Here is a 14,166-nt window from a genome sequence, read left to right on the forward strand (position 1 = left end):
CGCATGCGTATATTTTCCAAACTCAAAGTAGTCATTCGATGGTGGGGACAATTGTCTTCCTGAAAGAGATGCTTTCCTCTCTTCTCCGAATGGTATGTTCTGTAGTAATAGTTTTTTTAGGAAGTTTAATCAGATCAATAGTTTACAATTAGAATTAAGAATCAAAGGAATTCTTTGAGAAAGTAAAAGAATGAAAACGCATTACTAGACCTAGCTATTTATACTTTCGGCTCATTGCCTTGCTGATCCTCCTATCCTGCTCTTCTATATCATCTGCGGAGGTGTTTATGACATTCTGTAATCCTCTGCTCCTCCTTGGTTCCTCATGCCCTCTTCCAGTTGATCTCTTAACCACTGCTATGACGAGGGCACCTGTTCTTGTGGTATCTCTCTGGCACATCCAAGCAACTTGTGTTATCCTCCTTATCCTTGATTGATGACTCTGCTCGTCGGTCACGACAAATCCTCCTGAGGATGTTCCATGAAGCGGAGCTGACCGTAACGGTAACGTCTTGGGATCAATGCTCTTCGTTTCTCGGAGATTCGCCCGATTTGGAACAGACTATGTCGATTCTGACTGATGTCGGATCTGTTGTCGTTGGAATGCAAGTGGCGAAATTTGACTCGACGTCATTTTTCTTGCTGTGATTGGCAACTGTGGAAGTTTAAAAAATACTTATGTTAGTCACCGAAATTCTGGAGCAAACTTTTTCGTTTCGTCCCTTTTCCTCATTAATGAGCATCACGCCATTCTGGAAAATAATTTCGAAAATTCGTTCCACAAACATATAATTTTACCAACAGATCGTACTTTACCAGGAGTATCCCACACGGATTTCCCAAAAATAATAGTATTAGAAATCAAAGAAAATCAAGAAGACGGGAGACCGCTATTCCGTTAAGCAATCAAAAATGAAATGAATAGTACTCTTGTATGCTGCTATTTTATACTGGTTTCGAATGGGCGGAGCGTGAATAAATTTATCAGCTACTCTATGTCTTCACATTTTTTTGTTTCCTTTTTTTTCATGTTTTTAATTTTTCGATTTTTGAGTCATAATTCGACCACACTGTTGCAGATTTTGAACAACAAAGAGCGTTCGACAAGTTGAATGCAAATCAAGTATACGATGAATTATATTTTCGACACTTTATTGTCGTGATTGTACAATTATAGCTAAGACTGGTTTTCAGATTTTTTTCTTCAGAGACAGTTCCTGATGCTTTTTTTATTGGGTTTTTTTACCAAATTGTATCTCCGACTGTTACACTATCACGAGTTTGTTTCAGTGGAATTTTTAATCATTTTTTGTCTTTCCAACCTGACTAGTTATGTTCCATTACTCTTTAGCTTTATAAACTATACGATAATACTTGCAAAGGGATTAATCCAGTTCTCTCCATTTATTAAAATCCAGCTTGATTTCCAGAGTCATAGATGCTATAGTATGAATTGATTACAGTCAACGTCGCCAGTGTCCTTGATGTAAATCTTCTGTAAAATCATCAGAAACTCAACGAATCATGACCTTTTTGGAATAAATTCACTTTGATTGTCAAAAATTGACTGGTTTTGTTAAATTATTAAGAAGGACAGGATTGAAGCTGGTATTCAAAAATTCAATAGTATGAATCATTGCAAAAATGACTTGCCAATTTTGTTTACATTCAGCCTGCTAAACGTTTTTTGATGTGTGATTTCTGCACAGCAGTATGGTCGAACTACGACTCAACAAATGAAATATGATAAACAACAAGATATGCGGACTCATACCCTAGCTGAGAAGTTTATTCACACTCCGCCTATTTAAGAACAGTGAAAAATAACAGCTCACAAGATTACTACTCATTTTCCATTGCTTACCGGATTTTTCACTTTCGATTTTTTACCATATCTCTTTATCACAGCGTATGGTACGCAACGAAAAGTTTTGAAATTTTCCATCCAAGTCGCGTTACGTGTGCGTCGCGGTTTTTGTTAGAAGACATGCCAATTAAACATTAAGTTTGAATTTGGCACTCAGCCAAATCCTTTTTTGGCACCGTGCCAACAGTGGTGCGACGGAGCGCGTTTTCACGACCTTGCCTTACACCCCTGTACTTATCACTGCTGAAAATGACTAAAATGCATATATATATATATATATATATATATATATATATATATATATATTAGGTTGAGTCATAAGTTTCTTTCTTTTTTGAGGTTGAACTTTGACTCACGGTTTCTTGGTACTGTGATTGTTTATCAACCCAAACTTTTTTGCATTCTAATGACCTTTTCAGTGGCTAACAAACATAGTTTTGAACTGATGCCTAGATAGTCCGCTCTTTTAAACGGTGATTTTTTCGGTGGTCAACCAAATGCTTATTTTGGAAAGTTTTTTGATTCTAGTCGCAGTGGTAGGGAAATGTTGAGATCTTTATGAGAAAATAATAGAAATTTGTAGAAAAAGACTTTTTCTTGTTATTATTTTTTAGTTTTAGGTTCGAATGTTAAAAACAAAAAAATTACAATCAGACGATTGACAGCAACTAGAAATCATTGTTCAGCTGGGTTAAAGCAGATTACAGAACTGTTTGAGAAAGCATTTAAACCAAAATGTTTGTAAAAGTGAGAAGATACTATGAGTAAATAATGAAATAAAAAATTTTAACCAAAACCATTCAAATACGTAATATAACATGACTGATATGATATTCACAATTTTGAGAAAATCTGTGTAGTAGACCTGGATGAAGTCTAGGCCTCTTTTCAACGCTCTCAAACTAGTCTGAATTATTGTGCTACAAGTAATCAACACTAGATACATTGCTCTAAAATTACGCAAAATATCTAGTGTACTGATTTAAAAGTACGAGCACTAGGCATCATCAAACCTAAAAATCACCTAATTTTGGTGTTGTTGACTTCACGCTTCCTGCGAAAAAGGAAAAATAGCGTGAATATCTAAAACAAAATAAATTTATATACATCAATGTCTACTCTACTAAATTAAAACAATTTCGACCAACTGTCAAATCTAACCTATCAGAAAAATTAAGAACAGTCACGCATCCCTATTTTGCTAATCGTCACATTTGTTTAGAGGTCGGATCCAAAGTATTGTTGCTTAGTTAAACTGTTTTCAGTAATTTTTTACACATAATGTTTCTTGCTTAATCTCATTTTCAATAGTTTAGCAATTGTTGCCAACGTTTTCTAAGAAAATAATGAAAACGAAGAATGGTACTAAAAAAGGGCATCTTGTGTGTTTTGATGTGCCCACGGCTGAGTTTTAGCAGGAAAGAAACGGCAAGCCTCATGTATAATTACAATGAGTTGTAAGTACCAACCAACAATATTTCTCATTATGTGAGTTATTATCCTTTAAGAAATTTCATCCCAAAAATTACCCAAAAAAAGAAAGAAACTTATGACTCAACGTAATATATATATATATCTTAATTGTTGTTGAATTTGACTTTTCAATAGTTAAATTCTGCAGCCGGAGTATTCAGGGAACATTGAGTCTTGGATCCAGCGTTGTATAAGTCCGCCTCAAACTCGACACTCCATCTGAAATTCCGAAAAAAAATTTTAAAAATATAAAGAGTTCTGGCTTACATTCCGTTAACTGGGACATCTTGAGTGTTCTTAGGCTCCAAGCAGAACCGTTGACCTCCCGATGAGCAGTTGTGGTAGAGTTGATAGCTCCATTCGTATTCCGGTGATCCATCTCCATCGCCATTGATCTCATAGTGAAAATGCTTTGTGATTCCAGTTTCGCAAAATTCTTCTTGTCTCACAACGTCGTTTTTGAGCCTGAAATGGTAAATTCATTACAATTTTTAGTTTCTAGCAGCTGTCTCAAAACTCACCAGTCAGCTTCATAGACAGTCAGCCATCCACACCACTTTCCAACATTATATTCGCAGTGAAATTGCAGATGCATCCGAGTTGGATCCGCACGGAATAAGGCGAGGGAGCAAAGAAGCAACAGGAAGATTTTCATTCTCTGATGCAAGAGAATGACAAAAATATGGGAAAAGTGGGGTTTCAGAAATATATTTACAGGGCTGGGAAGTCGTAAAAATTTTATGAGGGTGGTGGGCGTTAGGCAAATTTATGACAGATTCCGAAACGATTTTTGATCTTCAAGAAATTCGTAGTAAGAATCGAGGAAATATTTCTGACTTGAAATGGGGAGAAAGTTTTGGGATCTTTTATTTCAGATTCTGTCTGACGGTGGACGGAGTGTTGGAGCAGGGTTAGATAGCGAGTTGACTAGAATGACGAAAAGCAAGAGCAGGAAGCGAAAATCCGATCAATCGGTGGGAAGAGGAGATAAGGAGGTGGAGGAGTTGGGTGAGGTTTACGTAATCAGTGTAAATTAAGTAATTTTAGTTCCAATTTGATCCATTTTTGAATATTTTTGATTGGAACGGGCGAAAAATGGTTAAAAATCGTCTATTTTACGCGTTTTAAGCATTTTCAGCCAGAGTTAGAGCAGATAGCTACAAAGCTGCGCCAGATTTCCACTTTTGGTCTTCTGATGATTGAAAACCACAGTTTGGTTTTTCCGCTTAGTAATTAAACGCCAAAGACGCGCCAGGCCGACCTCCTATGGTAACAAAACAGAAACTAGCGTTTTTGACGCGATTTTAACCAGAATTAGATCAGAAATCGCCAAAAGTGGGTCAAAGACTTCAAAACCTTATCTGGTGCGCGTTTGACGCGTTTGAATAGAATTTTGCACTTGCAGCGCTCAGGGTACGCAAGATTCTAGCTGGGGCGCTTTTGACGCATTGTTGTCTACATAATTCTTAATGTATCACTAAATTAAAAACTGATTACCTCTGATGAGTAACAGATTTGTGCCGACCGATGGTGCGGAAACGATGAACTCTTTGAGCGCTCACAGCAGGTTTCCAACCAAAAATAGCACTATAATTTATTTCACATGTCCGGCACTTGAGTTCTTTTTATTCCATTGTCACGAATTTTTATGTAGAAAGCGTTAACCTCGTTGCATTATCTTGTCTTTCCATGTATAAGGTTGAAACCAGCTGTAAAAACGTGATTTAGTTTGTTTCAACCCGAAATTGGAGCTGTCAGTTCTGATAATTGATTCAGATTTCATTTTTCACTCGTTCTAAGGCTTATTACAGCTGACTGGATACATTTTGAGAGAATAACACAACTTTACCTCATAAATCAGACTCGAAATCAAATCTTGTATCCGAAACACCCGCGCAGGTCAGAAAAAGATGTTTCTTCATTGAAACCATATTCTTCCGTTATCCAAACACTGCATCCAATATTTTGACGCCACTTGACCTTCTCACTAGCTTCACCATTGCTTACTTCTCGTCCCACTGTCTGAAATTTGCTGAAAATACGTCATCGACATGGTTTTGGCTCAAAATCTTATTTTCCAACATTGATTTTTGTTCAAAATTAACGATTCCACCTGTATTTAGGTTCATTTCTGCTATTCGACAACATTTTTGTGTGCAAGACCAAAATTTACCTTTCAAATCAAACTCCCAACCACTCTCTTGCCATCGTAAGGCAAGTATTGGGCAGAAAATCAATATTTTCTCATTGAAACCATTTTCTGCCACCATCCAGGCATTTCATCGAATTTGGAATATCTAAAAATCTTCATAATTTTTATATCGCTTCATTTCAGACACTGATTAGCTCCAATAAGTGATGGATTCACGCAAATCGGTGGTGCAGAGACCTGGAACGTCTTCCGTCGCTCAGATCACTCTTCTGATTGAGAAATCCGCAACTCGCTCCACATTTTTCTATTTTGCGTTATCCTCTTTCTATTGTTTTTCCTTTCCACGTCTTTTCCTGCTGTAAAAAAGTGATATAGTTGGTTTTCACCCAAAATTGGAGCTCTCAGCAGTCATAATCGATTCAAATCGTATTTTTCACTTGTTTCTAGTCTTATTGCAGCTAGCTGACCACATTTTCGACAGAATATCAAAACCTTACTTTTTTAATCATACTCCAAAATCAAGTCTGGTATTGGAAACACACGCGGAGAGCAGAAAATCGATTTTTCCTCGTTAAAACCATATTCTGCCATCATGCAAACACTGCATCGAAGATTTGACGCCTGAAAATGTTCATTATTTCCACTTTTTTATTGAATCTGAAACAGCTTATGTCTGTTACAGTATCTTACCATTCAGATTCAGCTGCCGAAATATTTCTTGATCGCGTTCAGAACGAATTCATTGCAAAAGTTTTGAATTTGACTAAAAATCGTTACATCCGACAAATCGAGATGGCAATAGGTTGTTTTTTGAGGTTTTTGACTTCTATCACGTGTGTTCGGTAATGAAAAACAAATAAGTCGACGTGCAAGCTTTAATTCGAATAACTTACCAATTGAAACATGAATTTTGATATTTTGTTGGCGACAATGACCATAATGCATTCATTTCACCGAAAAAAGCTGATTGATTCGAAGATTCAAATTAAAAGCAAACAGAAAATCCAGCGGTTGTCGCATTTGAAGGGTAAACTGCTGAAAAATGTAATTTTCGAGAGAAATTGGAAAAATCGTGAGAAAAATGAATGTTTTGTCGAAAAAGGTAGTTTTAATGGTGAAAATTCAATTTAGCGTGTGCAAAATTGCAAAACACGGATAAAACTATTAAAATAATCGAGATTTTTATTTTTAAGGTAAATAAAAAAGAAAAAAAACTATATTTAACAGATTTCAATGAAAATCTTTGAAAATATTCAGTGAAAATGACTAACTATCCAATTTTACATCATTTTCTTCAAATTAACAACAAAAATAATGCAATTCATCGGAAAAAAGGGCTAAAAACCTGAAAAAGAGGGTAACGACACTCCACTATTTCACCTACCACGCTCTGTTTATCGTAAATCTACACAGACAGGTGGAGCGTATATAGATGACGTGTACTAACGATCGCGGGTTGTAAATAGAAGAAACTGCGATAATCTGGCAGTAACTAAAAGGAGAATTAAAAAAAGTGAAGTTTAAATAATTGGGAACAAAATTGGAATATTAAAAAAATGAAAAAAAGGGACAATCCGCATACAAAAAATGTAAAAATGGAAAATTTGAACGCTGACCACTTTGTGAAAACAGAAATCATCACTATAACTGATATTAAAAATCAAAAAATACCTACCAAAAATCTCAATGGATAATTTTTGTAAATTGAAAATTTTTTTTCAAATCTCCCATTTTCCGTTTATTAAGATTCGAAAATCTTTCATGGTACCACGGAACACAAAAATAAAAATTAGAAAAAAAGCAAAAAAGGATTCGATCAGGATGAGATTCGAACTCACGCGGGGAAACCCCAATGGATTAGCAGTCCATCGCCTTAACCACTCGGCCACCTGATCGCTTCTTAATAACGAGCGGGCATCCCTTTACATGTTAGCGTCTCTGCGTCTCTAGCGGGAAGTCTCTAGTTTGCGTGTGTGTGTGTGTGTGTGTGTGTGTGTGCGTAGGGGACGGCAAGGGGAAGGGGGAAAGACAAACAAACATACCGACACACCGACAGACCCATTTTGTGAAGTAAATAAATTGACCGGGTACGTTGTTCGTCAGTCATAAACCAAAAGAAAACGCTCTTCGTGTTTTGAGTGAAAAAGAGACACTTTTTGGAGGCATGTCCTGGTAAGACGAATCATCACATAATATCCATTTTTGGAGGGTAATTAGGAAAAATGTGAAATTTCAATTTTGTAGTTGGAAACTTCTTGGTCAGAGCAATATCTAGAGAGTTGTACTCTCACAATGCAGTTAAAGTCAAAAAAGAGCAGCGTGGAGCAATTATTAGGGGTTATTTAGTTCAACATACTAGGAATTTTCAAAAAACTCATAAAGAGGAACTTATATGCTCTCGATGAAATGGTATCTTGTTGGATCAAAGGTTAACCAAGGTTCGAGTTGTATTAACTGTAATCAAGTATAAGAAAAAACATTTACTTTATCTTTTTTCACCTATCCAGAGAAGTCTCACCAAATATCATACAAAAATAAAGCGTGAAGTGAGATCTTTACTTTTCACAAACCTCGGAGTAGAGGTATCACCCCGACACGCATTCCAAAATTGTAGTTTTTATCAGAATCATGAGCACCTTTAAGACTAATTGATAAAGATTGCTGTTCGGCCAATATTCAAGCGGGCACAACAATTAGAAGATCGCATTGCTTTTAGTGAAACCTAAGGGACGATTTGGGATGTTCATTTCTGAAATAATTGTAAAACATAAATTGTGAAACTACTCTTTTAGTTAGGATCGCATATGTATACTCTGTTTGTTCTCTTTATCACCATGTTTGATCAGTTATCATAAAATTTCAGTTTTTGTTGTGATTACGTGTTGAATAGGTCTCGTGAAATTTATGTAGTTCGATTTGTCTATTCATTTTTTCCGTTTTGCACATGTTTTCAGGCCTTGTTTAAAAAAACGAAAAGGAATTAGTTACACGACCTAATATGCGCCTTTATTAGTAGCTCATTGCTCTCGTCATATGTACATTCTTCTAATCTTTAATAAGCGCACTACTAAGTTTGATTTTGTGTCTACGACAAGTTTCGAGGTCAGGTGATTTTTGACTTCAAAAGTTTTCTCTCTTTCTCTAGAACTCAATGTACACTATTTATTGGTTTTAAATTATCAGTAAGTTGTTTGACAACATATGAAAGGAACGAGTTAGGTGCCAGAATTGAAATGTGCAGATAGAGAGGGAATCATGTGATGTACAATGATAAAAGAAGAGACAAAGAGCAAGCACGATAGAATTGAAAGAGAAATGGGCAGTTCAAGAATACAAAGTTACAGAAAAGAGAAAACTTGAGGGAAGAGGGAAAAAAGATTATGGGTGAGGAAAAATGGTAAGAAATAGGAAAAAAGGATAACTGGGGAAAATTACATATTATACATAATTACAAAAATTAAACATAGGAAACGCTCTTTATTTTCCCTCCCCAGTTAACAATAATCACTTTGTTCCTCCATCTGATACCGGAGTCCATAACCGCTTTCACAAAAATAATGGGGAATGAAAGTTCTCGGAGGGTCCACAACACGATGAACTCCAGAATGCTGAATGGAAGTGGTGCGTTCTAAAAGAACTCTGTGTTTTTATCGAAAAAGGGTTTGATTCTGTACCTGCATGATATTTAGAACGATGAAGTCAACAGTGATCCAGAAAATGACATGAAGGGTGAAGATGGGGACGAGGTGGATTCCGAATAGGTAGTGGAGGCTATAGGTGATGATTGTGCCGGACGGAAAACAATCCTGGAATATAGGAATTGTGAAATAAGAGTTGACAAGAGATGTTTGTTCTAGAAATTTCAAATATTTTTATATTCAAAATGTTCGACTTCTGGAACCTGGGTAAAGAAATAATAGGGTTTTGCCCAGGGATGTGCGGAACTACCAATTCCGGGAATTTCGGAAACTCGGTTTTTTGAGTTTAGTTTTTCATGGTCAAAATATGCAGTAAAAACTAAAAACTCTGTAAATTTTTAATAAGATGTGACGTTTTGATTTTTTTTTTCACGCAACAAATCCTCAAAATTTGAAAAATTTTCGACAGAAAATAGTTCCGAAAATTGCCCGAAATTTCGGAAAATTCGGAATTTCCGATTGGCGTTCCGCATTATGCCGAGATTCGATCTCCTCCCTCTCATTACTAACCTGGAATGGCTCCACTAAAACGATTTGGGGCATCATGGACAAGCGGAGCTTGAACCAACGTCCAACTCGGTTGAAGAACGCATTGAAGGTTGCCGAGGAAGCATTTTGAAGGGCTGGATGAGCAGAGATCCCTGACTTGTATCCCAGCTCGGCCATTTTCTTTCCAATGAAATAATCCTCTGCCAAATACTCCCCAATCGCCTCGAATCCTCCGCATTGATCCAAAACCTCCTTCCTGAACATCGAAGACATGCCAGTGGGACAATTGAACCGGAGACAGTTGCCGGCAAGATAGATTCTTGCGTGGGAGGTACCGAAGTACACCTAGATTTAGGGAAAATTGGAACTTTTCAGACCAAAATTTAAAACTTACATGTTCGAAAGCAGCGGCAAACCCGGTCCGATCTTCACAAAATGGGATTTGAGTGACCAGAGCCATTTTGTCGTCCTGCATGATGGTGGCAGCCATGTCGGAGATAGCGTCTGGCCGCATGTAGATCCCACTGTCGTTAATTGCGACAAGTGGGTACTTGGCAACGGCGTAGGCCGCCGCCATATTATTGACTTTCGGGTTGAGACCAACCTTAATTCCTCCTGAAATTATCAATTGGATTGCGTTTGAATACAATCAAACTCACCAATAAACACTTTGGAATCGACGTTTGGGAACTTCTCCATGAGAGTCTGCACGACTTCGATTCCAGGTTCATCACTGCTCTCAAAACAGAAGAGCAACTCAAGTTGAGGGTGTCTCGAAGTGAAGAGCGACTCCAGATTCTCAGAGAGATTGTCATCAGTTCCGACAATTGGTTTGATGATCGAGACGCCGGGCAGTGTGGAGGAGTCCAGTCGAGCAGGGTGATGGAGTCGGTGCTTGCTGGAAGGAAAAAAAATAGTTGAAAATGGATAAGAGTAGCGAAAACTTTCTATTCTTTGAAAATGTTTCAAATGAACCTTGCTTTCAGAGCTTTTGCATTCCTAAAGTTTAAAATTACTACCAGACTGAAAACCCATTTTGAAAACCAGGCGCCAATTTATAGAAGTTCAAGTTTGGACGCATTAAGAAAAAAAATTGCAATGATAGTCACTTTAATGTCATAACCTGCTGTTTTAGTGAAAATTGTCTATTCTGGTTTCTTGAAAACATGAGTATCTAGAAAGCTTCTATTTTCTGAGGACACAATACAGTACAGGCCTAAAGGATACGAACTTCGGCTGTTTTCAGTTGAAAATGTCCAACTTTGAGAGGGTGTCCTGGTAATTCTGATTGTTACAGTCTGTAGGTTTTTGATGAATCATTAAGATCAAAAGAAGAGCTTTATTTTTGTGGTGGAGAACTTTTTGGTACGACCAATTTCTAGTAAGTTACGTATCGACAAAGTAATTTCTTCCTCAAATCGACCAATTTCAGTGTAAAATGGTGCTATTTTTGAACTGTCGTCTTGAAATGATTATAACTCTCTAGGGAGCGTTTGTGCAAAAAAGTTGTCAACTACAAAAATGGAGCTCTAATTTTAATCTATGTGTTTCTTTAAAAATCTAGTGGATGTGACAATCAGAATTACCATGACACACTCTCAAAGTTAAACGATTTCAACTGAAAATGGCCAAAGCCCATATCTTCTTGACCGGTAATGTAAATACCCTTCCCAAGATACTGTATCCTATTTCAAAACTACAAAGCCCCCACTTACCCATAACACAGGCCAACAATGTGGAGGCAATAAAGTGCGCCCACAAAGATGACCCCGAGTGTAGCAAGGCACGACCATGCATCCACGACGTCCAGAACCGTCTGAACCCAAGCCAGCAGAAGCAGGAAAAGACGGAAGAAGGGGGAAGACGGCGAGGAGTGTTGTTCGGCGATCTCCGTCATTTTTGAGGCAGTTAGTACAGGCTAAATATTCAAAAGTAATGGACTTTAATTTTAGATTAAAAAATATAGTTATTAAAGCAAAAAAGCGTAACAATGAACATTTGGTTTTTCCCTATTTTTTCCAACTGAGAATAGATATCAAGGGAACTTTTGAATACAACGAATTCAAAAAAAGTATCAGATATGAAATGAAGGTGAGCAAAAAGAGAGGTACAGAAACACTACCGATTATACTAGACGGTACAGATAATATAAAGGAAACAGATATTCTGGAACCAGATTTTTTTTCTAACCCTTCAAATATTTTTTATTACAGTGGTATCACTATTAAAACATAATTTCCAGAAACCGTTGAAAAATTTTTTTTTTGAATTCCCAGAAACTATTTATTGAAAAAACTGCTCTAAAATGTTTATATTCAAATCCTCAAGCAAGTTTGAACTCAAAACCGACCGTTCGCCGGCGAGACCCGTTACTGATTGCGCCAGACGTCTTAAAAGTAATCAAGAACATAATGGTGATAAGGAAGGGGTATTTGTAGCAGTCGAGTCGTCAAGTTTTTCAATATGTGTTCTGGATATTCGAAATTCCTGATTCCCTAACTAAAAACAGAAACAATGGTGGGATTTACACTTGAATTCTTGTTCGGACTGAACATTCTTCTAATGTCTGACCCTTTTTTTCTCAGAAATGCAGGCTTTGTCAGAAAACTACAATCCATGAGACATGTTCACTAAATTCTTTTTTTCGTCTTTGCCCGTGTAAACTGAACTCTCTGAGCCCTACAAACTAATATATTTGGTCGCATAGAAAACGAAAAATGTCAGAAGCGATAAAAGTGCAACAAAGAGGAAAAAATATGGAATTACTACGTACATAGACATAAAAAAATTTTCTGACCAAATAAAAGTCAAAGTAAAAATATAAATCATTAGACATCAATATCATACCGAATGAAATTCAGTTAACTATAAATTCTCGGAAAGACAATTGTGTTGACCGACGTCAAACCGATAAAAAGTGTGATAAGATGAAAAAAGCACTATAAAGTATAGATCATTAGAAACGCAGAGAATAATGTGCTTCAGCTTCTACTTTGATAACAAAAACATGCACAAGGAGTATCGAAACATTATACTGATAAGCCTAACTGACAAAATAAGGTGACTGGCTGGCGCCGAGAGGAACAAAAAAGAAATTTGGAAGAACGCACTTTTGATGATTATGACAAGAAAAAAACTTGATGAATTAAAAAAAAGACAACTGTTGAAAAGTTTTGATATTAAATTTTATTTTAAAAAGTGGAAATTTTATTTGAGAATGTCGGTTCCTCTCAAAAAGATGTGAAATGAGCTCTTTGCCATGTGCTCTTTCAACCCAATTCCCAAAATCTTCTTTCTATTGTGAGATTCTGACATTAATGTGGTGTAACGCTAATTGACCTTTGTCGAATTTTTATGACTACAGCGGACGCCTTTGATTGTAGGAGAATAAAAAAGGGATTTTGTAAAAATCCTCCTTTGTATGGAATATTTGATTTCAGTGACAAGACAAAAGTGATTGCTACAGTAATTTTTATTCAACAAAATTGATATTGTACAAAATTTGAGCGGATTCGACAGAAATTGCTGCAATACCAATGTGAACGGTGCCAAAACGTCACAACTGTCAAAATTAACAAATTTTCCAGTTTTTCCTGCAATTTTTTTACTTTTGACAATGAAAACTTTGGAGTACCTAGTTTCCGTGAAGAATAATTTAGAATATCACCACGCTTCACAAGTTTCAAATTCCGAAATCTCCAAAAAAGAGAAAAAGCAAGGTTTCTTAGATAAATGGTGGAAAAGAAAAAAGTTTAAAAAGTCAAAAAAGTGATCAAATTTAATAATCTCTTGGATTTTAGCACATTATGAGCTAAACTGTGGGAAACAAGTGTTAGAAGAACCTTTATTTCGGAGAAACTGGAAAACATTGATGGCATTTAAATAATTCAAAAAATAAATGAAAATTGTTCCGCTGCAGACATTCTCCATTCCAATAAACAATAATAGAACACATGTGTTTCCACTTCTTTTTGACCGGGGAGAGAGCAAGTATTTTAATGATTTATAAGTCGCACAGATGTAGTGCATGTAGATGGTAACTTTGCGTCGTGTTCCAAAAGCTAGTGATTCAAAGATTTTGCAACTTTTTTTTTGAAATTTCTAACATCGTAGTAACAATGAAATTTCTTGAAAGGTTTCGTGAAAAAAATGGGACATCCGGATGAACAGACACACAGACAGACTTACTGAAAACGCAATTGCTAGCAGAGATTTGGACGACGATTCACACAACGGCGGATTCTTCGTGTTCCTCATTACGTCTGAAGGTTTCCGTGAAGAATTAGGATATCCGGATAAACCAACACACAGACAGACTTACTGAGAACGCAATTGCTAGCAGAGATTAGGACCGAACATGATTTCGCACTATTTCTATTTTGATGCTAGACTGACTAACGAATCCGCGTCATCACTTTTCTCCTTTCTGTCAGCCGTTCAGTCATGTTTTTCGAATGTATAATTGGTTGATCGGTTAGCAAATACTT

The 14,166-nt window shown here is 36.6% G+C and overlaps 2 protein-coding genes across 2 annotated transcripts; both read right to left on the minus strand.

Annotated features, from left to right (window-relative positions):
• Positions 1-3,468: 3,468 nt before the first annotated feature.
• GCK72_022422 (uncharacterized protein) lies at positions 3,469-3,995 on the minus strand (the record flags this gene model as incomplete). Its single annotated transcript, XM_053734814.1, has 3 exons — positions 3,469-3,559; positions 3,608-3,805; positions 3,862-3,995. The coding sequence occupies 3 exons, from the start codon at positions 3,993-3,995 to the stop codon at positions 3,469-3,471; spliced, it is 423 nt and encodes a 140-aa protein (XP_053578380.1).
• A 4,991-nt stretch (positions 3,996-8,986) lies between these two features.
• On the minus strand, positions 8,987-11,576 carry GCK72_022423 (uncharacterized protein; the record flags this gene model as incomplete). Its single annotated transcript, XM_053734815.1, has 6 exons — positions 8,987-9,100; positions 9,167-9,298; positions 9,701-10,024; positions 10,074-10,294; positions 10,339-10,577; positions 11,395-11,576. The coding sequence occupies 6 exons, from the start codon at positions 11,574-11,576 to the stop codon at positions 8,987-8,989; spliced, it is 1,212 nt and encodes a 403-aa protein (XP_053578381.1).
• Positions 11,577-14,166: the final 2,590 nt, after the last annotated feature.

The sequence above is a fragment of the Caenorhabditis remanei genome, chromosome X, assembly GCF_010183535.1.
Source record: "Caenorhabditis remanei strain PX506 chromosome X, whole genome shotgun sequence".
In the NCBI taxonomy this organism is placed as follows: Eukaryota; Metazoa; Nematoda; class Chromadorea; order Rhabditida; family Rhabditidae; genus Caenorhabditis; species Caenorhabditis remanei.